This window comes from Rhinolophus sinicus, chromosome 6, assembly GCF_057876585.1.
Source record: "Rhinolophus sinicus isolate RSI-liver-muscle chromosome 6, RSI-T2T, whole genome shotgun sequence".
NCBI lineage: Eukaryota > Metazoa > Chordata > Mammalia > Chiroptera > Rhinolophidae > Rhinolophus > Rhinolophus sinicus.
The window spans coordinates 2,225,988-2,252,381 of NC_142506.1; the positions used below are offsets into that span (position 1 = coordinate 2,225,988).

Sequence of the window (26,394 nt, forward strand, 5' to 3'; positions counted from 1 at the left end):
AAAGACAGACCCACATCAGGTCAGGTCCGGTTTAGGCATGAAGTTCGTTTGCTTCAAATAGAAAACAACAGTCTCACCAGTCTTCAGTGCTTTTAGATTTTGGAAATGAGGCTAAAGGGATGTGAACCTGTGCCTTTATTCCCCTCATTTAGAGATGAGGAAGTGGGCCAGGCCGCCCAGGCAGTGTGGGCAGGTCCCTGTTCCAGGGCTCGAGGCTGTGACCTCACTGCCATCTGCCTCTGGCACACGCTGGATAATGTCTCGCTGCGGGGAGCTGGAACGCCAACTGCACCCACAGGCCTTTCTTCTCAATGTGTATTTACAGTAAGGTTCCCGAGCTGTTTGTGGACATGGTGAGTGATTTCACACTGTCAGAATTCTGAATGAGTGAACTGAGTTACGGCATTCTTGAGATGATAAGGCAAGCTTCAAAAAGTGGTTCTTCCGTCCTGTACTGAGCTGAGTGGATCCGTTTGGGTACCATATCGATTCTAACAGTACAACCACCTTACGTTTTCGACTTCTATCCAGAGAGCCTATTTTCCCACATCGACGTGTGTTTTAAAAAGTAAATGTTACAAATTCTCTGAGCTAGAGTTTATGTATTTTAATACCGGTACCCCGGTACAGTCGCATTTGAGCAAAGGTTTTGCTCCCAAGCGAGTGAAACCACTGCTGTCTGATGGTGTGGCGGAGGCCAGCATGCAGTGAGCTGGGCGGGTGGGGGCATTGGAGTCGAGAACATTGGAGCCGAGGCTTGAAAACAAACTGGAATTTTCCAGGGAAACAGGCTCAGGAAATCCATTCCAGGTGGACGGAACGGCGTGTGTGGTGCCATGGGTCACGAGCCTGTTCTCAGCAGCCCCCACACTGCGCGCCTAGAGCCTGCTGGTGGGGAAGCAGACAGTGAGTTCAGGCACTGAGTCAGGCTGACTTCTCGTCTTCTGAACGGAAGGCTCAGCACTGTGTTCACTCTGCTGGCGGGTCAGTCGCGGTGGCTTTTTTTTTATTATTATTGAGATAATTTACATATAATGGACTACAGATCAATGAGTTTTTATACACACGTGCGTCCATGTGACCTATACCCATATGCAAGACGTTTCTATCCCTCCAAATGGCTTCCAAGTTACGTTCAAAATCCACTTAGGAAGTTGCATAGACTGCCCCCCAGAGGTTCTCATCAGTGTCGCCTCACGTCTGGAGGGCAACCCAAGTGCTGTGACGTCCTCAGTGAGCCTGTCCCCTCCGCTCAGAGGAAGGACGGTCCCCAGAGTTCGTTCCTGACTTTTCTTCCTCCCAAGTAGCGTTTATGATTTTCCTTAAGTACATGTCTTAGTTCCCGTTAAACTGCTACCCAGCCATTGAGACTTCCTGTCGCTGATGTAATGGCGTCTCGTTTTCATTGAACTTGTCCACTCTGTATTTCTGTGTGTGCATATGCAGTTTGTTTTAGGAATTTATTTTGTATTTTTCAATATTTATCACGTGACATCTTTCTGACGATTTCCTTGGATTTTCCGAATGCACAGTTGTTGCTTTTTAAAAAGCTTGTTCTGTCTTCATTTTCACTGTTCGTTTCATTCTGCATATTTCTCTCCTGAAGCATCTCTTACCAACTTTTGTATTAAATAGATCTTTGCCCATTTTCCTGCTTTTATTTTTAAAGATATTGTCTATAGTAGTTTTCTCTGTTAAATACAATGTTGGCTCTACATTTGAAATATTTGGGGTGTTTTTTTGTTTTTGTTTTAAGAAATCTGAAAGGTTCAACATGATGATTTATGTGGCGTGTTCTGTGTGGGTTTATGCTGGTCCACATCCCAGAGACAAGTCCCTACTTAGTCAGAGTTGATCATTCTTTTAAGGCTGTGATTTATTCTGTTTGTGACGTTTCATTGGGGTTTGGTGTTGATGTTCATAAGTGAGAATGATTTGTTTGTTGTCATTGTTGGCTTCGAGGGCAACACAGTCCTGGTTTCCTAAGATGAGCTGAGAAATCGCTACCTGGTTAGGTCGAGGGTGGGGCTGCGAGCAAGCCAGCTGTCCAGGCCGGGCTGCTTCCGGCATGAGAGCTGGGGGACCAGTCGTAGCTTCCCCAACAAGGGACCGAGGGCAAAGTGTAAGCGTTCCACCTAAGGCATTTTAAATTGGGACCTCTGAAATATTGTCCCTTCCCAGCCGTTTTTCCTGTGCAGCCACAGCGATATTTCTAAAACAAGCATCTATCTGATCGTGTCTCTCTCTGAGTTCAGATCTGCCAGTGGTTAGCATAGGACGACCTGCTCAGGGTCCTGGCCTGTGAGCTGACCTCCCCGCCTCCCTCCCGGCTCCGTACTTCCTGTCCTCTTTCTCAGCCCCTGATTGTGACCAAGGGGACTGAGCACAGAGGGGGGCACAACATATAGGCCATCGGGGAGGGCTGAGCAGCTGAAAGGATGGACCAGCCCCGGAAGAACATTCCAGGGAAAGGGCACACCAAGTACAAGGGCGCACGGCCAGCTGGGAAGGAGCCACGTACATGTGAGGGTCGGAAGGACAGCCACAGTGGCCAGAGTGCAGAGAATGAAGGGGGACAGACCACACGGCAGGGGGCCAGGGGCCTGGGCGGGGCAGGGAAACAGCGCAGCCTGCAGCTCCGCACTCAGGATGACCCTTCCCCCCCCTGGCGCTCCTGTTTAGGACGGTTACTGGAAAGAACCTGGACTCTGGACTCAGCCAGATGAGAATTAAAAATCCTGGTGATTCTGCCCCCACATAAGTTGTATTACCTCTTCAGGCTTTCATTCACTAATCTGTAAAATAATAATAATATCCTCTGTAAGCTGTGGGTAGTACTTTTCTCAGGGTTGGGTTGAGAATTAAACGTGTGCCGTGTAAACAGTGGAGGCAGTAGGGAAAATGCCTTAGTCTTTCAAAGGGCGTTTATCGCTCTTCCTCCTCATCAGTTTGATCTCCACAGCAGCCGAGAGAGCTGCACTGATGAGAATCTGGACTCCTGGATCGTATGGCTCATATGACACAAAGTTCCCGTAGACAGAATATCTTAGGGCCGCTCCGGACCAAAAATTAGTGTCCCCGGTTGTGGGACAGGCAGTCGCCGCCCCCACAGGGGCTCTGCAGGGAGCCCTGAGCGTCACTTGTACTGGGCGTGTGTTGTTACAAAGAAACCTTAGAGCTCCTTGAGTGGATCAGTGTTAGCAGGCAGCTAAGAGGCCCCTGTTTGTCTGATTGAACCAGCAACCTTGGTGCTACCAGCACCACGCTCTAACCAATTGAGCTAACCTGCCACCCCGCCTCACTTTATCTTTGCTATTACTGTCTTCAGATCTAGAATATTCTGTAAGGGGGAAACAGGAGAATTTAGTCTCACCCAGTAGCAGACACAGTTACGGAGTCTCTTCTTTCTGACGGGTTGTCTGGCCCGGTCTTGGTGCTCAGCTTTCATTCAGGTGGCCTGGGTCGGTGCTGTGAGGAAAAAGTGTAGCTCTCCCCACTCACGGAATACAATGGACTTGATGTCGGACAGGCCTGTCTCAGGTAAAATTGAAATCCTCTCTGGAAAAGTATGACGTTAGGGACTATTGTGCATGAAGGAATGAAAATAAGTCATTGCCTGTGACTTACGTGGAAATGAAAATAGACAGTTCCTGTAAATCCATGAAACCCAGCACCTTGCTCTATAAGCAACGAGAGACCTGAGCTGCTTATGTAAAAAGTACCTAAAACATCTCCGGTGCCGGTGCTCACGAAACATCTGCGGGTTGACGGAAGCCCCCGTGTTGCCTCAGACAACTAATCCCGCTTTTCTAAGCATCACATTCCTCGTCTGTGAATCTCTTTCTGCCTCGCATTTGGATTAAAGATTCCTTCAGCAAGGGTTTGCTAAACGTCCGATGTGTGCACATGGCTGAGCCAAGCATTGTGTAATCCGGTACTAACCGTGTGATGCCGGCGGTGGGTTTGGAGGGGTGAGGTGCCTTGTCCAAAGGGGTGTAGACGGTCAGTGCACAGGAAACCGTGCCAGGTCCTTCCTTTCCTCCCACCTGTCTGTCCTGCGTTGTACCAGGTAGCGATCCACTGGGGAGGCAGGCAGCACTCCTGTCGTGTCCCGGGTGCCAGGCCCTCGTCAGGCGCGGAAGGTGCAGACGAGCCAGGCATCAGGCAGTGTCTGTGCAGCAAAGGAAGTAGTGACTGTGCAGTTCCTGCCACATTGTGTGAGACACAGTGGCTGGAGGGGACCAGGGCATGGACCCCGAGAAGGCTGTGTGGCCGTGTGCGTGGGCAGTGTGGTCAGCGTGGCTGCCGGCGCTCCACGAAACCCAGGCACTGGAGCGTGTGGGCGTGGGAGGCCTGCAGGCTGCCGCGTGGGGTCAGGTGACCCACTGTGAGTGAAGTTCACGTCCTCCTCCTCCTGGTAAATCCGGACTGCTCTGTTTGATTTCTGCATTCTGGGTGCATTGTGGGGGAAAGACTTGTAAGTGGACATTGTTGCTTTGGCCCTACACCGCCGGGAAGCAGGCAGGGCTTGGGCCCGCGCTGTGTCCTGGGGTGGCGGTTCTCTTAGGTAAGAAAAAACTCACTCCGCTGCTGCGAAGAGAGGTGAGACGCAGCTTCCCAGTGTGGAGGCAGCCGTGGCACAGGCACATGTGGACAGAGAGGGGCCGCCAACCAGGGCTTGTCACCTCTGTTTTGAGAACTTTCCTCCAACTGGGGACCTTTCAGCTCTTCTTACTAGGAGGACAATTGTGTCTTGAAAGGAAGGACGTGCCTGCAGACTGTGCCGAGGGCCTTCTAGCCAAGCGTGACACTGTTTGCTTTTGTCCCCACTGCAGAAACCTGACGTGCGGCTGTCTCGAGGCAGCGACAGGGAGGACGGAATTCAGGGCCCGGTAAGCAGCCGCCGCATTGCACCAGGATGGGACCGGCGTCGTGGCAGCTGCACTGAGCTGTGCTAAGCGGCGCCGTCTCCGTGCTGTAAACCAAGTGGCCGTGTCAGCCGAGATGAGTACACACACGCCCCGTGGCCCACAGGCGTGTTCTGCCCCTTCACTGACAAGTCTTCCCCATAGTGAGCTGAACGCTCTGTGCCCTGAGGAAGTGTGTACACATATGAAGTGTCGATACACGCGTCATTTGCTGAATTTGTGTACTCTCACTGCATGGTTCTCAAAGTTTCCACAGTCAGAAAACGCGTTGAAGCAGGAATCTTTCTTCTAGGTGTTGTGAGCAGAAATGCCTGATACTCTTTAAAAAGCTAGTTTACGATTATTCCAAATGTATTTAAAACCTGCTAGAACTGTTCCCTAGTCTTTTAGGGAAGTTGTTAAAATGGTTGTGTTAGGATTTCCATCAGCAGATGTCTGGTTAAAATGCAGATTTCTTCAAATGCTTAAAGAAGCTCCAGTAAAAAGTGGAAACCTGTGCCTGCCAGGTAGCAGACTTCTGGCTAGAAATCAACCCCTAGTTTACTTCTAAACACACGTGCATACACACAGGAAACCACGGCCGGCGGGCTCCACGACGCATCTACGCACGGACCCCACCAGGAACCCGCCCTCATCTGGATGTAAATCCCGCCGCCCCTGAGATTGGGGCCCTGGGAGGGGAGTGCAGCCGCTAGCGGGTGAAGGTCTGGCATTTCCCGCCAGTGCTGGTGCCCCGGGCCCACAGACAGTATTAGACGCCCTTCCAGGGTGTAGTCACCCACACACACCTCCTTCCTTCCACTGAAGAGATGAACGTGTGACAAGCAGTCTGACTTAAGCTGTCAAGGAGAAAGTGAGAATCAGCATGAAAACAAACCCTAGTGACGGGGCCGATTGTTTAGAAAGAACATTACTAATAGGGAAGTTTATTAAAAAAGGAAAACTGGGCGTTGCAGTCTGTGGCATATAGAAGACACCCAGGAAATACATGGAATGAATGGATTACACCTGGATAGAGGATTACTCAGAAACACCTTGTAAAACAGACAACGTGTGAAGGGTCCACGTGCGGTCTCGTAGCATTTGCTATCCGCCAGCTCTGGGCGACAGCAAGAGTGCGTAGTACTGATGGAGAAGGTGCTGAGTACTGCAGGGTGCTGTGCTGAGTGCTTTGCTCATGCGACTTTGCTGAATCCTCAGCACGCTTGGCAGGTGCTCTTGCCATTCCTGCTCCACAAACGAGTCAACTGAGGCTTGTAGAAGAGAACATGCCCAGAGCCACCATCGCAGAGGCAGATGCCAGCCACGCACCTGACAGCAGGCGGCCAGCCTGGGTCAGCTGGCTTCCTCGCTGAATGCGTGCAGTTTAGGTTGTGGTTGCTTCCTTCTCGGGCCTTGGTACACATTGTGACTGTGTCTTCTTCCTTCTGTCCTTTGCTGAAGATAACGGTTTGGTTTGGCCCGCTTCTGAAGCTCTCCAACTCAGTGCTTTTGAAACGTGCCACGATTTCAGGGAGACCCTTTGTCTGGTGAAGCCGTGTAGCTATAACTAGGTCTGAGCCCGTGATAAACACGAACGGCTGCCTCCTGGAAATGGAGCCCATCAGTTTGCATAAAAAGTAAATCTTTGGATTTTCAAAATAGTGCACAGGTTGACAGCACGTTTACTTTGTGGCACCAGCCTCGTGTGGGTACATGTTACTAGCTTCAGTTTATGGGAAAAGCAAAGCTCCAAAAAGCTGAGTGAGCCTGCAGGCCCAGCACCTGGTCACGCAGCGGCACGAGAACACGGCCTGACCACACCCTGAAGGCGGGCGCTTCTGTGCCTGCCCTGCCAGAGCACACCTGGGCGGCTGCTTCTTGGTGCGCGATACTAATCTAGAATGTTCTGAGAATAGAATTTTCTCGTTATTTGAACTTTCATGGTACCTGAGTCAACCAGAAAATTTTTTTGTGGGATTTAAGGTTGTTAAACGCGTGTGTTTTCCCGCCTGGATCAATCGATACAGCACAGCCAACAAACTGTATCCTTTGTTAGTTTTGGCCACGTTTCCACTATTCTCGGCACTTGCTCACTCCTTGCTACACTGGGCACCTCGGTCCCTCAGACTCTCAGTCTGCCCGTCCTGGGGGCTGCTGTCCTTGGTTTCTTCACACCTTCCCCCACTGCAGTCTGCCCAGATGTCGTGTTCTCCAAAGGTCCAGCCTTCCTACCTAACACTGCAGTTTCCTGCTCTCGCAGCCCGGTGCCCAGGTCCTTTCTCACTGGACACAGCCGCTCTAACAGCTTGCACAGTGTGCTGTCCTGTGTGCTCACTGGGTATCAGCTTTCCTTCCACTGCTGTGAGCTCCGACCGGGCGGGCCTTGTCCTGCGCCTGGAACAGGGCAGGTGTCCAGCAGACAAATGACAGGCAGACTGCAAAGCGGTCCGCAGAGGCAAGTTGTTAAAGGACCTCCCTCGTTCTTACGTCCCAGCTTGAGGCTTTGCCAGTCTGTGCAGGCAGGACTGCCTAGTGGCTTGTCACAAGCAACAGCGAGGCTGGGGGCGCAGCTGATCGCCTCTGCCATTTCACAGTCCTCGTGGTTTAAAGGTGTGGGTGTCCAGGAAGTACAGTACCTGACGTATATATGCCATTTATTATTTTAAAATAAGCAAAGAAAGTCTCTTTTCACAAGTAGAATGTAGTTCTAAAAAGTATCTCTTTGTGAAGCTAGTCTGGGCCAGGCTGTTCTAAGTGCTGTCGCAGCACGACAGCCTGAACTTGGTCGGATTGTTAAGTGGAGCTGCCTTTTACCCTGTCCCTGCGCTGGGTGTCAGGGCTTGTGGTTTGGCTACCTGGGTTGGCCTATGGCTGGTCTGGGTCTGCTGGAGGGTCCGGGTCTGCTGGAGGGTAACACCAGCTCCTGGAACGCACAGAGCTTCAGGTAACAATGACAATACAGGCACATGGAAGGTGTAGACACCCCAGCTCTGTGAGATCTCTTCTCATCGTCACTGTTCCCCATTGCACCCCTCTTGTAATCAGAAGGTGGGAGGGAGGCAGTTTCCTGAGCAAAGGCCCGCACGCTGGGAAGGCTTGGAGTTCACACCTGGGAGGGGATCTGGAAACATCCATGGATGTAATTTTTTTAAAGAACATTTTAGGTTGGTTGTGAGTGCCGTGTCCATGCCCGCATCATGCCCCGTGCTTGCTCTGACACAGTTCTCACATCACGCCCTGGAGGCACTATGGGCTTATGTGCCTAACCCCCCACCCCACCCTTCATCTTGTTGGTCTTTGAACCCAGCGTTTATCACAGGTGTCCATGGGAATGGGACGGGCAGGAGGGGCGTCGTGACCCTGTTATACACTCTGGTGCATTGACCGACCTTTTCTCCTCCCACAGACTGGAAACCAACACATCTATCAGCCTGTGGGGAAACCAGGTACGTGAAGAAAGGAATTGTGTATCAGAAGTTTGTGTGACTTGGAGAGAGCGGCTTTTGAATGTATCACTTTCTTAGCTCTGGAATACTGGGATTTTTTAACACATTTCCCTCTACAAGCTGTGGCAAGTGCCATGATTCCCGAATTCAGCCCACGCTGGGAATACTGGGAACTGAGTCTGTTGTGTCACGCCGGGCGTGCCTCCAGGCTGCCGTGTCTAGACAGGGTCTGCCATGGTGCCAGGACCCCGAGCTTGTCTGGGAGCTGTCCACGGGCCCCTCATGAGCTGCAGTACTCAGTGCGACTTGTTCCTTTTAGCAGACCCTGCAGCTCCGCCAAAGAAGCCGCCGCGCCCCGGAGCCCCCGGCCACCTGGGCAGCCTGGCCGGCCTCAGCAGCCCCGGGGACAGCTACAACGAGGGTGTCAAGGTGGGCGTCCTGCGTCGGTTGGTGACCCTGTGACATGGAGTGGTCAGCGCCTGAAGGCGGACCACAGGGTGGGCTTGCGATGGGCTCCGGGACTCAATCTGGTCTGGTGCCGAACCCCCAGAGTCCGGAACGCGCTTCCAGGAAAACTTTCTTCCCATTGTCCTCTCACGTGATAGATTTCTCGGGCCTCGGTCAGATCCTCACTTTCTAAATACACGTTCTTCTGATCGGGCTTTGGAATAAGGTGCTAGGTGGCTTCTGGTTGCAGAAATTCATTAAAGCCGGTGCTGGGGTAAGTGAGACCTCCAGGAGGCTCATGGTCACCAAGTTTGTCAGTGTGGCTTGGTGGAAAACAGCGTCATTTTCCAGTAGGGCCAGAACTGCCTTGGTAAACGCAGTGCGAGCTGTGGGGCCGGCCCTCAGTCGGGGGAGCATGAGGCCTGGGGGTGCTGGCTGGGCCACCGGGTTCCTGACCCTCTGGGCCCTCCCGTCCCCAGCAAGTCCACAGGGCACAGGCCTGTCCAGAACACCTTGGAAGCAGCTGTCCCCTGCTGTGCTTGTTTAAGGAGAGGTGCCCCTCCACTCCCCACTAGACAGCCGTTACTCTCACATTTACTCTGCTTCTTAATTTGACATACTTTTTTTCACGTTTTAATGTCTCTGAAATCTGCATGGTGTGTTGGTTTAATTGGCAACATTTTTTTCTTAGTGGTGCAAGTAAAGGGTGCATCTTGTCCTGGAAGGACCTTTGAGTATGATGACTAAGGTATCAGTTAGGACAACCTTCCCACGGTGCCAAGTGCTGTGACAGCCTGTCCTCGCAGCTCTGGGGGTGGTATTCTTGCTCCCACATGTCGCATGAGGGGGCCAAGGTCTGCAGAGGTTAAGGAGCCTGTTTGAGCTTCTGCCTCCCATAGCTGAGCCGGTGTTTAGCCGTAGACCTGGCTGTCCAGACATGTGCTTCTGCTCCCAGGTTCCCCTCCAGAGCTGACAGGCTGGTCCCTGGCGGTCCCAGGGAGTCAGAGAAGTAGTACTGTGGAAGAGGAGAATGTCGTCTCCGTGCACAGGGTACAAGTCAGCCAGTGGCCCAGAGGGTGGCACCCAGCCTGCCCACTGCAGAGTGTAGCACGGTCCCCCTGGCTCCCCGAGTGCGGCTGGCGGGTCACCAGAAGTGAGTGCCAAGGGGCTTGGCCTCGGGTGGTGCCCCAGCTCCCCAGGGCTCTGTCCTAAGGACGCCTCCCGGCGACTCTGCTGGCAGCAGACTGGCTGATCTCGGGGGGGGAGCAAAGGAAGACACGCCCTTCCTGATGTGGCTTCTTGACATAAATTAAAGTGCGAGAAATTAGGTTAATGAGCTTCCTTCATTTTCATAAGCCACAAGAGCACACTTTTCAAAATGGCTTGTATTACAAAGAACAACCAACTTTAGAAATAGATCAAACACCAGCTTAGAATTCCAACATATGTTCATTTTTCACAATGGGAATAACATGAATAGATGTAACTGGGAAACACCCTTAATATAGGGTATTAGGCAAGTAGAAATCTTGGTGGAAATTCTATGCTTACGTAAATCTATTAAGTGAGGATTTTTTAATAATTAGTAAGCATGAAGTGTGTATCTGTAGTCATTATCCATCTGTTCGGTAGAGGTTAAGAAATCAGCCTAAAAAAGCAACACTGCTGTTTTAATACAGACATGCTTACCTTTAGCTACGGTAGGTATAACGAAAGTAGTGCATCCAAATGCCCTTCAGCCAGAAATCAGTCTCAGTTTTTCCTTGGTGGCTTTCAGTTCTGAATTAGCTGAGTCTTTAAGCCACCAGCAGAGTGGTTGGACCTGGCTGTGTCTGCCGGGGAGTCTCCAAGTTGTGAAGCTCTAGCACATAAGCTGAGAACGTGTCTCTGCAGAGTAAGCGTTTGCTTTGAGAGTGTCACTGTGAATGTCCATGGAAGCATTGCAAAGGGGAAATCCAAAGGAAAAGAGAGCAGACGCTTTACACAGGTTGGCAGTGCCGCCGCCCTCCCAGGGCCTAGACCAGGCGTGGTCCTGGCTGCGAGAGCTCTGCCCGCAGCCGGCTCCTCCTCGGAGCCCACGCCTTTCTTGTTAGTCCCGTTTGAAGGGCACCTCCTGCCACGTTCCACGGGCTACACTGACCCTCAGTGCAGGCGGTGAGGTCCAGGGACATCATCTCCTGGACACAATGCAGACAAACGACCTCCCTCTGTCTAGTGCCCATGAGCGATGGGCCTCCGCATTTAAGGTTCTGCTCAACTTACATACCAAAGTTATACTTTTTCAGACAATCCTAAGGTGGATATCCCCATTTCCCCCAACTAACTCTGCCTTTTAATTTATGGTAGGATAGCCCTAGTTTAAGCTGTAGAGAAAAAAAAAAACATTAAATAAAAATGCTAAGTTTAAGGGAATCTAACTATAAGAAAGAATTGGTTCAAAAGAAGGGTTCTTTTAGTTTTGTTTTTAAAATCAGCTCCTGATGTCTTTAGATGAAGCCTAAGGCAGGAATCTGTTATGGTGCTGTGGGTAGGTGACGGGCCGTTCCACGGGTGCCGGGGCCCCGGCGCGGGGCCGAGGTTTCACAGTTTCTCCGAGTCAGTCAGAGGTCAGACGGCAGCTGTCAGTGCTGACAGCGCATCTCCTCCGCCTTCCTTTTCCAAGACCCTCGTTCTCTTGATCCTTGCACGGCTGCCAGCTGGTCACTGTCAGGCTTTGCATGTTGTTTTCCTCGCTCACTTCATGGAAGCAGGCGGCGCATGGCAGACCTTGGTGTGGAACATGCCGGTGCCCCGAACACGCGGCCCGGCGGCTCTGCTTCCAGAACCAGTGCACTGAGAGCTGGGAGGCAGGAGCGCGCCTTTGACTTCTGTCATTGTGTGGATGGGGGTTTGTCTGCTGCCTTCACTAATATTGTTTTTCTTTTTTCCCTTTCTCTGATAACTTCTTTAACTTTTCCTCACCTTCCGTGCGACAATAGCCGTGGAGGGTAAGCACATCGTGTCTGTGTGTCTGTCCAGCTCTGTATTGCACCCAGCACTCTGCATGTAACTGGACCAGAAATCTGGGGCCAGGGAGGGTACTTTTGCTCGGTTCCACACCAAAAACAGCAATTACATTTGCCAGAGAGTGAGATGGAATATCTTTGCAATGATTGAACTAATTGTGTCCTTTTCTGTCTCGTGCCCAGACCTGGATCACCCAGGTTCCAGTCTCTGGGCAAAGGTGTCCCGAGAGCTCAGAAACGGGCACCTAACATTTTAGACTGAGCCCTGGCAGCAGGTTCCTGAGCCCACAACGACTCTGCTGTGATTCAGTCTTCTGAAAATACACAGACTGCCCTTTGAACCTGGGGTGGCCACTGTACATACCGTTGAAGATTTCCCAGTGGCCCTTGTGTAGCTCAGTGCCTGGGTTATCTTGGATTACACCTGTGGGTGGTCCTCTGCTCCTAGGCCCTTGGGGAGGGGGGATGGCTCCACCAGGAAGTGTAGCGCTGGGCTCTGCCAGCACCATCGCAGGCAGACAGTGTGTGCTTGCAGAAGTCTTGCTTGTCAGCCCTTTAGAATCGTAAAAGGAACAGCTTTCCACCAGGTGGCTGAGCCATACAGTTTTTCGTGCACAATCCAAAGTGAGAGGAAATTCTTAGTCTTTAAGTAGAACAGCTGACCCCTTAGCCAGCTTTTTCTAAAATCCCCAGCAAGATGTAAGATACATGGAGTCTTTCTCTTTTGCTGAGTGATTCTGGGGGGATGTCGAATCACTTCTCTGAAATAATTGGGGGCTTTTTAGTATAATGTGTATGATTCCATCTCATTTCCTTTAACTGAGCTCAAAGTTAGAAAAAATGACTGCCTCATTTATTTGTCATTCCGGATGAATTAGTTCACTATCATCCTAAACTGAACTGTACCCCATGCAGACAAGAAATCAGTTCTGTGATCTGCTTTGATCTCTTTTAAAGACCCTTGCTAACCTCGTGGCAGTGGCATGCTGCCACCTAGTGGACAGCAGACAGGTAATGGGCTTCTGTGTTGGCAGCTTCCGCCACAGGACATCAGCCCACCTCCCACGGCCAACCTGGACCGCTCCAATGACAGGGTGTACGAGAACGTGACGGGCCTGGTGAAAGCGGTCATCGAAATGTCCAGTAAGATCCAGCCAGCCCCGCCAGAGGAGTACGTCCCCATGGTGAAGGTAAAGGGCACTCGTGTCTCATGCCAGCCAGCGGGCCGCGTCCCTATTGCACGGGGACGCCGCATGCCCTCGGTCATGCCTGACACTAAAGTATGTCCATCCGAAGACACCGCGGTGGCCGGTGGCCATGTTGAGTCAGAACCGCCCTTACACGAATTGCTGTTCCTGGCCTTGACCTCCAGGTGGGAATGTCCTGGAGCAACACAGATTTAATACTTACTGTTCATCCAGTAAACACTCAGCAGAAAAGCAGGCGGTAAATGGCCATTTGTGTAGTTTACAAACATGCACACTGGTCCTGGGTGTGTGCATGTGTGTGCTGTGGCAGCGAGAACACCCCTTTTGCTCGCCTCGAGAGGCTGTGAGAGCACCTGGGGGAGAGAAGACACCGAGAAGGGGTGCTGTTGGCCAAGGCTGTTGTCTACCTTCCCCTGCGTGGGCAGGTGCGCGTTTCTGAACCCTGAGGGTGGTGCGGTCTGGGTGCAAGCGCTCAGCAAGAAGGCGAAGAAACGGGGCTCCAATCCCTTCCCCCCGACATCCTTTCCTGGCAGGAGTGTCTGTCCCTCTCCCCGTCCCCAGGGGAGTAGAGTGATGAGTATTCAGAGATCTGAATCTTTGGGGGGAGGCGGGAATTGCCTCATAACCTATAAGATGAGTCTTGGCACTGAGGAAAAGAAATTGAAAATGTCCTAGACGTGGTAGGAAGGACATAAAACATCTCCCAGCTGAGAGGAAAGCCTGTCACTGTCGGCGTGAAACTCCCTGCGTGCTCTGACTCTTGTGATCTCGTCTGTCAGGAGGTCGGCCTGGCCCTGCGGACCCTGCTGGCCACTGTGGATGACACCATCCCCGTCCTGCCAGCCAGCACTCACCGAGAGGTAGGCCGGCCCTGCACCGCTGCTCTGGGCAGTGCAAGTGGGGCACCAGGGGCGCGCGGGGTCCGTCCAGAAGCCGTGCAGACAGCAAGTGAGGGTTGTGGTGCCGAGGGCAGTGTCTCAGTGTGCAGCTCCCTTACAGCCTGCTGCCTTTGAGGGTGGTTGTTCAAGGGCAGAAAAGAAAGGTTTCTCTCGGGGAGGCACCTAAGAGAGGTGCATGAAACCCCGAGAAGTTCGCTGAAGGTGGCTCTCCTGCCCTCTCCTGTCCTTTCAGATCGAGATGGCCCAGAAGCTGCTGAACTCCGACCTGGGGGAGCTCATCAGTAAGATGAAGCTGGCCCAGCAGTACGTCATGACCAGCCTCCAGCACGAGTACAAGAAGCAGATGCTGACTGCCGCTCACGCCCTGGCCGTGGACGCCAAGAACTTACTGGACGTCATTGACCAGGCGAGGCTGAAAATGCTTGGGCAGGCGCGGCCGCACTGAGACGCCCGCCCGCAGTGAGGAGCCCACCCGCCCGTCCTCGGTCGCCAGCACTTGCAGGCCGGCTGTTTCGGCTGACAGCTGGTTGAAAGTCTCTCGTAGAAGTTTAACCACATTTTGATTTGGGTTCATTTCTGGTTTTGTTCTTTTAATCATGGTGTTCAGAAAAGTCCAGGATCCAAAACGTGGCGTTTTTCTGAGAATGAAAATTGTACCTGAGAAGCTTTTAAGGATCACGAAGGAGAGAGGACGTGGGCGTTCTGCTGTGTTTTCGTGGAGATGGGCACGGCGGTGACGTGTCGCTTCCTGAACGCGCCCGCTGCGTATTGGGAGAGGAGGGGCTGGGGGGAGAATTCCGGGAAACCCAGGGGGCTGAGAATTCTTTGCCGACCACAGGATGTTACCCAGACTGGGATTTTTGTTGTTGTTAGAACTCTTCAGTTGCAATATGCTAATACCACTTTACAAAGAAAGAAGATAAAAGCTCTATTTTGAAGACCTGAGTCATTTCAGGAAAAAAAAACTCGACATCCCTTTCGTCTTTCCTGCCTTTACTTTTCATGTGATATGTGAAGCGTCTGGTTGGAAACTAGCTGTAGAACACACTAAAAACTTTGGTCTTCTTTCACCAGAATAATGTGCCAGTTTTTTGTAGCAATGTTATTTGGAAGCAGAAATGCTTTGGACCAGAGCACCTCCAAACTGCATTGAGAAGAGGTTCTGGAACCATCCCCGTTTTCCATTTTTATATAATTTATAAAGAAAGATCAAAGCCATGTTGACTATTGACAGCCACTGGAGTTAACTAACCCTTCGTTGTATCTGCCTTCCCAGGGACAATTAAGCAACCAGATTTGCTTTCCTTTTGATGTCCAGTCACACCGTCAATTCTGTTAAATAATTTTGAGAACTATGCCCTCCCTTTAGTTCGTTGGGGGATATAAATTATTCTCAGGAAGAATATAATGAACTGTACAGTTACTTTGACCTATTAAAAAGGTGTTACCAGTAACGGTCTCAGTGTAATATCCTTTCTGTTGGTTCTTTTCCTCCAAACGATGTAAAATGTTTCCAGGTGACTTGTCAGCTAAAATGCCGTACCAGAAAGCTGTCAGTGATCACCAGTTTCTTTCTTTCTTTGCCTTCTAGACCAGTCAAGGATGTTACCACAGACGGATGGCCCAGTGTAGCTCACTCTTTCCCTTCCGTCTTCCTTACTAAGCACAGAAATGAGAACAGGAGCAGTATCATGTGGGAAGGCGCTGCCTTTGCAGCCCTGATGCTGTCGTGTCATTGCAGCCTCAGGGAAGCCACTCTTAATGAAGTCTGCTCGTGAAGGGACTTGTCAGCGGCAGCTCTCTCAGACCGGACCCGGCCTAATTCTGCTGGAATCGGAGCCGTGGAGCCGGAACAGGTGGCACTGGGGTCCACAGCACTGGGGACCCAGAAGGAGCTGGCCAGGAGCAGAGCTCCTCGGTGCAGGATTGGAGGAAATGTCCCCAGATGAACACGTCTTTTTTCCTGCTGTGGTTGTGGCATCTACTTCGTCAGATGTCAGTGATGTTGGCCATCTGTTCCCATGCCTCTCAGCCCTCTGAGAAAGGGGGTGTCATCCTTCTGAGTGTCTCTTGTTCTCTGCCATTCTTCGGTCTCCGCGTCTCGGTTTCCTCATCTGTGCAGAGGTGATTGTGAGGATGAGTACGACAAGCAGGGTGCCGGGTGCAGTACGTTACCGGGTACCAGGGCTTGGCAGGAGAGCCGTCCGGTGCTCTGTAGGATTTCAGCAGCGGCCCTGGCCTCCACCCACTAGAAGCCAGGTGCACGCCTCCTTCCCGGCTGTGACAACTAACACTGTCCCCACGTTGCCCAGTGTCCCTGGGGAATGGGACTGAACCGCCTCAGTGAGAACCAATGCCTCAGAGTGACAGTCTGCCTGAGATCCGTACCCTTTTCTTCCTGATCTGACTTTCCCTCTAGTCCAGAGTTACAGGTAAGTCCCGCACATCCCGTAAGTCAAAGAAAAAGAAACACGTTTTGGTCGTGAGAACGAGTGGAGGCAGGTAACGGAGGGCGGCGTGTCAGCACGCGAGCTGGAGGCACTGTCCATGCGTGCTGGCTCCTGGCCCGAGGGACTGTCAGATCTCGGTGATCCCGCTTCCTTATTCTGCAGGTAACAGCTACACGGTGAGGCCACCTGTACATGCTCAAAATAGCTTTTCAAATGTATTTAAGCCGTTCTCTTTTGGCTAATCTCAGGATCCTGGTTGGCGTGTCATTAAGTGGAAAGAGAAAGCCCCTTCAGGTAGCAGAAACTGACATTGATGCTCATTTTTTGAAATCTAACTGGCATGTTTTGGGGACTATCACATTTGTCAACATACATTCCATGAAACCCAGATCAAACTTCTGCACAGGCTCTTCGCCTTGGATGGGCATTTGTCAGCAAGGCAGTTGAAACTCATTTTACTAAATCATTTCAAGAAGTGCTCTTTGATCAATCCTCGTCTTTATCTTATCAAATGCTTCATATTTGCTACCCCAACAGCAAAAAGTAAATATGACACGTGAGCTGCCAGAGCGACTATTTCGAAACAGTTTACACCTTTCTCTTTATATCATAAGAAAGCCCGACCAGGATGTGTAACAAACTGAATGAAATTATTTCTGAATTTTATACTTGATTCTCATTCAGTTAATCTCAAAAACCAAAAGTACACATCAATATTAACATCCACACACATTTACCAAAGGAAACCCATGCCTTTGGCACACCCCTTGCCTCCCCAGTAACTTGCCCCTGGATACATGTTACAGTGTATTGTTATCAGCTGAGTCCTGTTAGAGAGCATACTGACGGTTTCTTCTCTTGCAACAACATATTATGTGATAGATACATTCCTTATATTAGACCTTTCTCAATTTAATCTCAACCTGGCTGCTTTTAGTAATCTGTCTAACAAAACACATTCCTTAATTTAATTCTCAGTGGATTCTGTAATATTCCTGGAAATGTGCATTAGTATTTGTATAAAGTCACCTTCCAGCAAGAAGTATGTCAGGCTGCCGGGAGTGGCAAGGACTAGCTCTGCAAATCCGACCATGTGCCGTATGTTCCCATAAACTGAAGAAATTCGCAGCGCTAGGAGTCTGATGAAAATGGATGTAAGGAACTAATAAAAACTTCAGCTTAAAAAAATTTTGTTGAGAAAGGCATAGGTGAATTAATAATATTTTTATGTCTCCCAAAGCTTTCTAAATAGATTCAGTTAAACTTGGTGGCTCTAAATGAAAGGACGTAGATGTCGGTCTCAGAAAAGCACATTTCCACACGAGCCACCCCAGCGTGGTGGTTGTCACTTCATAATCAGCCTGGAAGTCTTGCTGGAGTCGTCTGCTTTGTTTTTTCTTCTCTCATATTTTCCTAGGGGCTTTCCTAACTCATTCGCAGTGTTAACCTAGAAATCAAAAGGCCTGCAAAGGGGGAGAGGCAACAGCATTTACTTGAGGTTTTCAAAAAGAGCGATTGAGGAAGCACTGATTCAGGCCGAGGCCCGCACAGTGTTCTGATGGGGAGACGCAGGCGTTGGTTGTATATGAGCAGGGAAGGGGACAGTGGCGGCTGTGGAAGGAGGCATTTCTGTTGGTGCAGAGTCATCGGTCTGCCAATGGCACCATGGCCACCTTGCCTGCTTGCTTGTACCTGTGTAGTTGTTTGGGGCGCGGTTGCTCTCGGCCAGTCCAGCAGTCATTGTGCCCTGTTTTCACTTTCCAAGACTTGAGATATAAGACAGGCTAGGCCGTTCCCCTGGCATGGCAGCTACAGCTCCATTTTAAAGTTGTTTTTTTTTTTTGGACAGCAGTTAAGTTTAAATTTTACAATCACTTTGTCAATTTCCGTCTTTTAAAAAGCCCCTTAGGATTTTGGATCAGTTAGCTTTCGCTGTGAAACAACTCACTCATCTCACTCCACATCTGTGCACCAGCTGGTAGCTGGCAGCTGGCAGCCGGCTCGCGGCTGTGCTCCACCAGGAGGCTCCCGTCGGTTCTCTCAGCGGTGACCTGGGTGGGCTATGGGGAGGGGCCGAGCCTGAGGCTGAACCACACTAAAACCTCTTAAGGCAGCTCTGCTAACACCCCAGGGCCTAAGCAAGTCACACGACTGAGCCCAGCGTCTATGCATTGAGAATTAAGCTCCCCGTGGGAGAGGGTTCTGTCACCATGACCTTGGACAGTGATCTAATCTGCCACACCTTTCCTGCAGACACAAACTATCAGGGTCGTAAAAGATCTTGGTGGGGTCATATCAGGGTCATAAAAGTCAGGTGACTTCCAGAGCTTGGCTATCCTGACCCAAAGGCAGAGCTCATTGAACTGTCAACTGTTGGTCTCACACACACACACACACACACACACACACACACACACAATGGTTGGGAGGAGGTCACTGCGATTCTTGGCACAGCCTGGGAAGGGGTTCAGAGTTGAGTCACCCCGCTGTGACATTTCCTTCCCTCTCCATGTGTGTAGTGAGCGCTGCTGACACCTGCCAGAATGAGAAACGGTTGTGGAATTGACGAGCTTTGTCTCTGCCCAGCACTGACTCACCGTCCTTCCCGGACCCTTGAACTAACAGGAAAAGGCAGCCCGTTTGCTTTAAGAGATGTGTTTCCAACAGGTGTACTTTTCATGGCCAGTAATTATTATTCCAAATTAGTAATGTATTTGTGTTTGATCAGTTATGAACTGATTAATTGTAATGATAGATAAATCCAGAAGAATTTTTCTAACACTTAAAGCCTCCAGGAAATAAAACAAGTTTTGAAATTTCAATTTATATACATATTTTTTTGTAGAGAGAAGTATGTAGAGTGATCAGTAAGACTTTCAGATGTAGAAATATTACCTTAGGATAAATGTCTGGAAGAATTCAAACAGACATACGAGTGCCCTGGGCAGAGAGAGACGTCAGGTATCTGTGTGTTAAAAGGAGAGGTTGGTCGTGCGCTGTTTACAAACGGATCGTGCTGAATAGCAAATTGATCACAGAATTTACATTCCATCTGCTTACATTTTAAGGTGATACGACAGTTTTATTTTTCAGTGTCAATATTTACGATATGCCAGAAATTGTATTCTTTGTAACTATTTAAACACAAAACATTTTAGTTGTCAACTTAATGTGTGAAGGGGATAAAAGTATTTAAAATTATTTTAGGAAGTATGTGAACAAAACTGGAGACGACTGACGCCAAGTGCATCCTGTGAACCTCACCGTCAGAAGCAACCAAGAGATCAGGTGCAGACCCTCCCTTGCTGCGACAGCCCCACTGCACCTGACGGGAGATGGCCGGTGTGGAGGTTTACACCACCCCGCTCAGGTTCCAAGCCTGGCTGGGCCACTCACTGGCTGTGTGGCCCCTCTCCCTCAGTTTCCCCTCTGTAGCATGAGCGATGCTCTGAGGACGGAAACCAGGCAGGTACGTGGGCCAGGAGCGCACTTCGCTAGGTTTACTGTCCTGATGGAAGCGTCTCTCCAACAGGAAGGGCCCCAGCCCATGGATACTGCAAGGCCATCCTCTCCCGAAGCCACACTCAGGCCTGCTTTTCTGGAAACAGCAACACTCTTCCCTTCTCAGCGTGAAGGCCAGCCTGAGGTTTGACGCAGCAGCGCAGACTGACGATTCCCATCGTCCTCTGCCATGACCACTGGTACCCAGATGGCCCTCCTCCGTGGGGGGATACGGGGACACGGGGCCTTGGGTGAGTGTTGGGCCACCACTTACGGAGTGCCACCAGTGTGCCGCGCCGCACGGCAGGAACGAGACGTGTGTCCCCTCACCACTGAGCACACTGGCCCGTGCGGTTCCACCCAGGATGCTGTGTTAACACCAGCAGGTGCGAGGACGCTGACCGGCCCAGAGCTGTGGGACTCCACCCACTGCCTCTGCTGACAGGTGAGGCCTGCGAGACAGTGTTTAGGGCACAGAAGCCCAAGCACTACTTAAACGCTGGGGCTTCTCCCCGATCCATCAGTGCCCCTCGCCAGCACTTTTCAGAGGTGGAGGCAGATGAAGAGAACGCTGTGGTCCTGCGGGGTGAAAACGAGTTCCCAGCTTCCTTGGGGGTTAGCTCTTCTTGGCACCCTTCAGAGGTGGGCTCAGGCATGACGAGGACAAGTGGTGAGGGGGCAGGGTGGCTCCGCACAGCTGGGGAGGCAGCGGAGGAGGCGGCCACAGCCCTGTGCGACTTCACCCCAGAAGCAGCGCAGCGGGATGGCCCAGGAAGTAGGGGCAAGCAGTGACTCAGTCTCACGTGCTTTGAAATGTGGAGATGAGACCAGAGGACGGGGAGGGGTAAGGGAGCAGCAGATGGGGCAGGGCGAGGAGGGGAGAGGTGGTGCTTCAGGAAGTCCTGTCTGCAGCCGTGATGGGGAAAGAACTTCAAACAGAAAACCCCAGCGAGGCCGCCACACGCTCAGAAACCCCGTGTCCCCAGTGAGGACGTTCAGGTCTCCTCCTCCTGACTTTGAAGCGCCCCCACCTGGTGGCCTTTTGCATTTCTCTTCTGAAGTGTGTCTGTTCAAGTGTTTTGTCAATTTTTCTGCCGCATTGCCTTAAATTTTTTTTTCAAACTCCCTATATTCTGAATAGGGAGGCTCTCCTGCTTGTTGGGTACATGCGGTGCAAATGTCTGCTCCCGCTCCAGGGCCTTCCTCAGCTTTTCTATGACGCTGTTCTTTAACTTTTTATTATGGAAAGTTCAAATGTACAAAAGAGGAGTAGAATGGCCCCCATGCACCCAGCACCTACCTGCTCTCTTCGCCAGGCCCCGCCCCCACTGGCTGACTTCGAAGCCAATTCCAGCCATTGGGTCTTCTTACTTGAAAGTGCACCAGTGTGATTCTCTAACAGATAAGGGCTTTTTTATAGACGTAATCAAAACACCATTGTCACAACTAAAAAGAATTAGTTATTCCTTAATATCAAATATCCAGTCAGAATTCATATTTTCCTAGTAGTCTCCCAATTTTTTGTCTAATTTTAAAAAAATCCAAATAAGAGGCACATGTATGGTGTCTTTTGATGAACAGTTCTTAATTTAATGAAATCCAATATTTCATTATTTTCCTTCATGGTAGTGTTCTTTTGTTTCATTTAAGAAATCTTTCCCAACCTCAAGGTCAACAAAACAGCCTCCTTGTTTGTTTTGCCTTTCACATTTAGTCTGTAACCCACCTGGCATTCGGTTTGGATGTGTTTTTCCCATATGGGGACCGAGTCGTCCCATCACCATTTTAGCAAAAAGCCTGTCCCCGCCGATCTCAGGTGCCTACCTCTTCATACATCAAGTGTCCACATACGTGTGGGCACTGTCTGGCCCCTCTAATCCTCCATTGGTCTATCCACAGCAGTGCCATCCTGTCTTCATGTACCTGGCTTCATACTGAATGTTGGTACTTTGCAGGCTGAGTCCGACCACCTGCTTCCTTCTCAGGAGTGGCTTGGCTATTTTTGTCCTTTGCATTTCCACATAAATTGTCGAATAAGCTTGTCAGGTTCCTCCCCATGATATAAAACCCAAATCTATTGAAATTGCATTGAATTTATAGGTCCATTTGGGGACAAATGACATCTTTACACTAGTGAGTCCCAATACAGGACCATGCCATCTCCCTCCATTTATTTAGGTCTTATTAATGTTTATAGAGTTCTGTGCAGAGGTTTTGCATGTCTTTCATAAGATTTAGTTCTAGAGTTTTGATGTTTCATTCTGTTTCAATTTCACTTTTAATTGTTTGTCAACAGTATATAGAATGATGGTTAATTTTTAAATTTTGGCCTTATAGCCAAAAACCTTACTAAATGACAGTTTGTCAGTAGATTATTTCAAAGAAACATGCTCGATGATAAGAATGGCAGTATAAAGGAATTGTGGAGTTAAAAATTGATACTTGTTTATGTTACATACTTTACTCCTTTGACAAATATTATAACGTTAATTAATGGTTTCTCCCTGTATGAAAAATAGCTTTTATTTATCTGTTTTGACTCCAGGAAATACTACAAGTTGCAACCTCCACAGCCACATTCTTCTCCAAGACCTTTGGAGAAAATGAATTTGAGTTTGCAACCCTTGATGTTATAGCAGAAGCAAGACTTTGTGGCATCTTGCACACGCTGTCACTGTTTTTATTTTAGGCATTGTAATGGGTGTGTATTGCTGTCTTACTGTGGCTGGAATTTGCATTTTCCTGATGGTCAGTGATGTTGAACTTCTTTCCATCTTATTCGTTTTTCAGTTTACATATTTGACCTCTTACCCTCAGTATCTCCTCTTTAGTGAAATCTCTCTCCAGGTCTTTTGCCCCTGTTCTAAATGAAGTTTGCTTTTTGACTTGAATTTTGAGAGTTCTTTATATAGTCTAGATACTTTGTCAGACGTGTGGTATACAAATATTTTCTCCCACTCGATAGCTCGTCTTTTGACCCTTTTAACCGGGCCTTTCACAGAGCAAAACTTGAATTTTGACGCAGTCCGGTGTACCCACTTTTCCTGTTACGGATTGTGGTTTTTGGTGTCAAGTCTAAGAACTATTTGCCTAGCCCTAGATCCCAAAGATTTTCTCCTGATTTTTTGTCTGTTTTATGTTCACATTTAGATCTTCCCTCCATTGAGAGTCAGTTTTTCAGGGTCCTCACGTTAGTGACAACTTGGCGCTTCTCTCCTTACTGTACAGAGGAAAGAACCGTCGTGGAGCCAGAGCCAGGCGACAGTGTCTCCGGAGCGCTGCTGGATGAGCCCCTCTTGCAGTTCTGTGTCCCAGTGAGTGATGCCCTCTGCAGACTGCGGTGTCAGTGGCCTCGGGTCTGTGCAAGGAGGCAGCCCTGACCGCCTGCCTCTGTTGGGTGCACAAAGTGACAAAGTGATCTGTGTTCAGACTCAGTGGTTTCCGTGTGGAGAAATGGCTTTCACGTGGACTCTGTTCCTACTTTGATAGAAGTATTTGTCAAACCACAACCACACTCTTGTGTTTTCAATTCAGACAGACAGCCGATACTTTTATACAAACGATTTTTAAACATTAGAGCTGCAAGGGATCATAGATTTCTACCTCAGTGTTTCCCAAAGTGTGCTCCATGGAGCCCGAAGGTGCCCTGGGATAAAAGGGTTCTGTCGCCGAGTAGATTTGGGACAGGCTGCACAGGGTCTTTTCTCTTCCTTCCTCTTTGTAGAATCCTGATTCTTAATCTTTTGTTAAAGGCTCTGTGAAGGCTTGCAGTCAATAAATCCGTTTGGTGTTGTTTAACTGAATGCTTCCCAATTTATTTGACCTTCTAACTCCTCTTTTATCACATACAGACATGTTTTTGGAACAACCGATTTATTCCAGTGTCGTGAGGAAACGTAAGGGTCTCTTGAGTTGAGAGCGTCGTAGGTGGGATGACCGCAGGAGGGCGCTGTGCGCTTGGCCTCCCCGCGCGGAACTGCTCTAGACCGCGGCACCCAATGCGCAAACCGGGGCTGACCAGCGTGGGGGACCCTGGCAGTGATTAGGCCCTGCAGTCTTAGCAGAGCATAGGGACCCCCGTATCAGGGAGAGAGACTGGGCCCTGGAAGACCCATGAGTCGGCCCGGTGGGGCCAACATCCAGGTGTTGGGTGAAGGCCTGACCAAACGGGGCAGCGGCAGTTGGATGGGTTTCTAGAGCCATGTTACAGCCAAAATTGAGTGGACTCGAGTAAGTGGGTTAAGTGGATTCACGGACTGCGGTAGAGGTAGCAGGCAGAGGCCCTGGGGTTTCTTCGGTAGAGGGTGAGTGTTGGCTCTGCTGGGGGCACAGAAGGAGCAGGTAGGGAGGACCGCTGAGCTGCCGAACTTGGTTTGGCGCTTGTGGGCCTGGAGCTGCGGGAGCGGAGGGCAGGAAAGGGGTGAGATTCCTCAGCACAGGCAGTGGGGGGCAAAGTCTGGGAGAGGAGGCACAGGGGAACCCCAGTCCTAGCGGCGGGGGGCAGGAGAACCCCACCCAGATCCTGGGCTCACGGGTCTGGAGGGCCCGGCAGACGGCAATGGGGCTCCTCCACCAGCAGGGACCGCGCGTGTCAATCTCCGCGGGGCAGCGACACAAAGAAACGCCTGAGAGATACTATCTTGCCAGACCTCCAGCAAAGGAACCCTGGCAACAAACTTAAACCCGCCTGGGCGCTCCCAGAAGCAGGGCGCCCAGGGAAGGAGATGAAACAGTTTTACGGTGGTTTCCAGAGGCCATAGGTTACAGTAGAAGCAACAGAGCGTTTAAGCCTGAGTCATTGGGGATTTCGGGGAGGCGACACTGCGCTGGGTGTGTAAACCAGAGACACACCTCGGAAGGTCATGGTTCATACACAGTGGAGTCATGACTAGTAGGTTACAATGTTTCGGTTGTGAACTATAGCAAAGGTACAGAAAAGTATATAAAAAGTAAATGTGCTGCTTAAGAGACTTGCCAAACCAACAGCAGTGGTATCGGAATGCGAGTGCCCGGCACCCCAAAATCTCCCAGGGCCTCTGGTCACAGCAACCCCCCGCCCCCAACCACTACCCACCATTCTGATTCTCGTGTAACCACCTCCTTTTTCCTTAGCTCTTAATTACTTCATTATGCATCCCTGACCCATGTGGTTTCATGGCGCCTGTTTTGGAACTTCGTAACTAGGATCCTGCAGGGAGAGTGGCCTGTGGCTTCTTGCACCAACATTGCTGAGATTGGGTCGCACTTAGCTGAAGAGTGTTCGTTCTCACTGGGTTCACCTTTATGAATATGTACGGCTCTCTGACCTGTTCCACGGCCCAGAGTACCTGGGTGGTGCCCAGTCCTGTGCTTGGGGTCGCACATTCAGCAGTCTATCCATCTGGGGCCCGGTGGTCAGCTCTGCCAGACACTGGTCTCCAAAATGATTGTACTCAGTCCCACTCTCGCAGTAACACTCGAGGAAGAACCTGAAGGGGGTGAAGTAGAAGATTCTGGCAAAGCAGGTAAGGCTGTGTCACAGGGCCCTGGAAACCAAATGGAGCGTGTGGACCATGTGCACACGGAAATGGGGAGCCCATGAAGGGTTTGGAGCAAAGCAGGCACAAGACCAGATGTGTGTTCACACAAGAGACTGTTGGGTGGAGAGTGGGTAATGGTGGAAAGTGATTTCAGGGGCTTTTCAGGTGCTCCAGACCACCTGGTCTGCCGTGAGGGTGGAAATGGTGGACCGAGGATTAGAGAGGGATGGATGGGCACCTGGAAGACTGATGTCAATGATTTGAAGATTGATGTCCCTTTAAGTTTCTCTCTGGAGGAAATGCTGGTTTTCCTCCCCTTCTTTAGGGAGGTCCTTGAGGATTGCGGGAGAACTGGTGACAAATCTATTGCATGCGGACCTCCTTGCAAGCGGGACTCCAGTGCACGTCCGCATTCCCCTAGGCGGGAGGAACACGCCGCTCCTGGCACCCAGTAGCAGATGATACAAGTTTATAGAGTGAAGAAGCGAGCAATTAAAAGGTGATGAGCACCTCTGCACTGTTTCACCTCTGACTCCTAACCACCTACCATTAGGGCAGAAAGGAGGTTCCCATTGGCTGCCCTGGAAACGGCTCCAAAATACCACTGGACCCAGGGGGACGTGAAGTACGGAGGACGTGGGTACGAGGGAGGAGTTTCGACACAGGTGGTGCAGGCACAGAAATACACGCAGGAGCACGACGCGGACCCGTGTGAAGGGCCTGGGGAGACCCCGAGTGCTGGCCTGGGGAGTGTTAGTCTGATCGCGTCATTGACGGCATCTGAAATTTACCGAAACTTACTAATCATTTTTTTACATGGATTTTCTGGGTTGGCCGGGAGGTGGCGGTGTGGTCGTGTACGAGGGCCGGACGCGTTCAAGTTCAAACTCCGGGTGGGAAGCTAGCTTCCCGACATTCAGGTTTGGTTAATAACTTAAAAAAAAAAAAAAAAAAAAAAGCCAGGCTGAGACGCTGGGGCCCCAACCCGTGCCCAAGTGCACGCGGCCGG

At 50.5% G+C, this 26,394-nt stretch overlaps 1 protein-coding gene across 21 annotated transcripts in view; it reads left to right on the top strand.

Annotated features, from left to right (window-relative positions):
- Positions 1-15,369, top strand: part of PTK2 (protein tyrosine kinase 2) — a 169,376-nt gene extending 154,007 nt beyond the window's left edge. For 12 of the 21 annotated variants that reach the window (XM_074316376.2, XM_074316378.2, XM_074316380.2 and 9 more), the window contains 6 exons: positions 4,836-4,892; positions 8,317-8,356; positions 8,676-8,785; positions 12,843-12,998; positions 13,796-13,876; positions 14,148-15,369. In XM_074316376.2, the coding sequence (XP_074172477.1) occupies positions 4,836-4,892; positions 8,317-8,356; positions 8,676-8,785; positions 12,843-12,998; positions 13,796-13,876; positions 14,148-14,360 (657 nt within the window). In that variant the 3' untranslated portion in view covers positions 14,361-15,369. The remainder of the gene's footprint in view (positions 1-4,835; positions 4,893-8,316; positions 8,357-8,675; positions 8,786-12,842; positions 12,999-13,795; positions 13,877-14,147) is intronic. The other 9 variants (XM_074316377.2, XM_074316379.2, XM_074316381.2 and 6 more) reach the window with 1 other exon arrangement.
- The last annotated feature ends 11,025 nt before the right edge of the window (positions 15,370-26,394 follow it).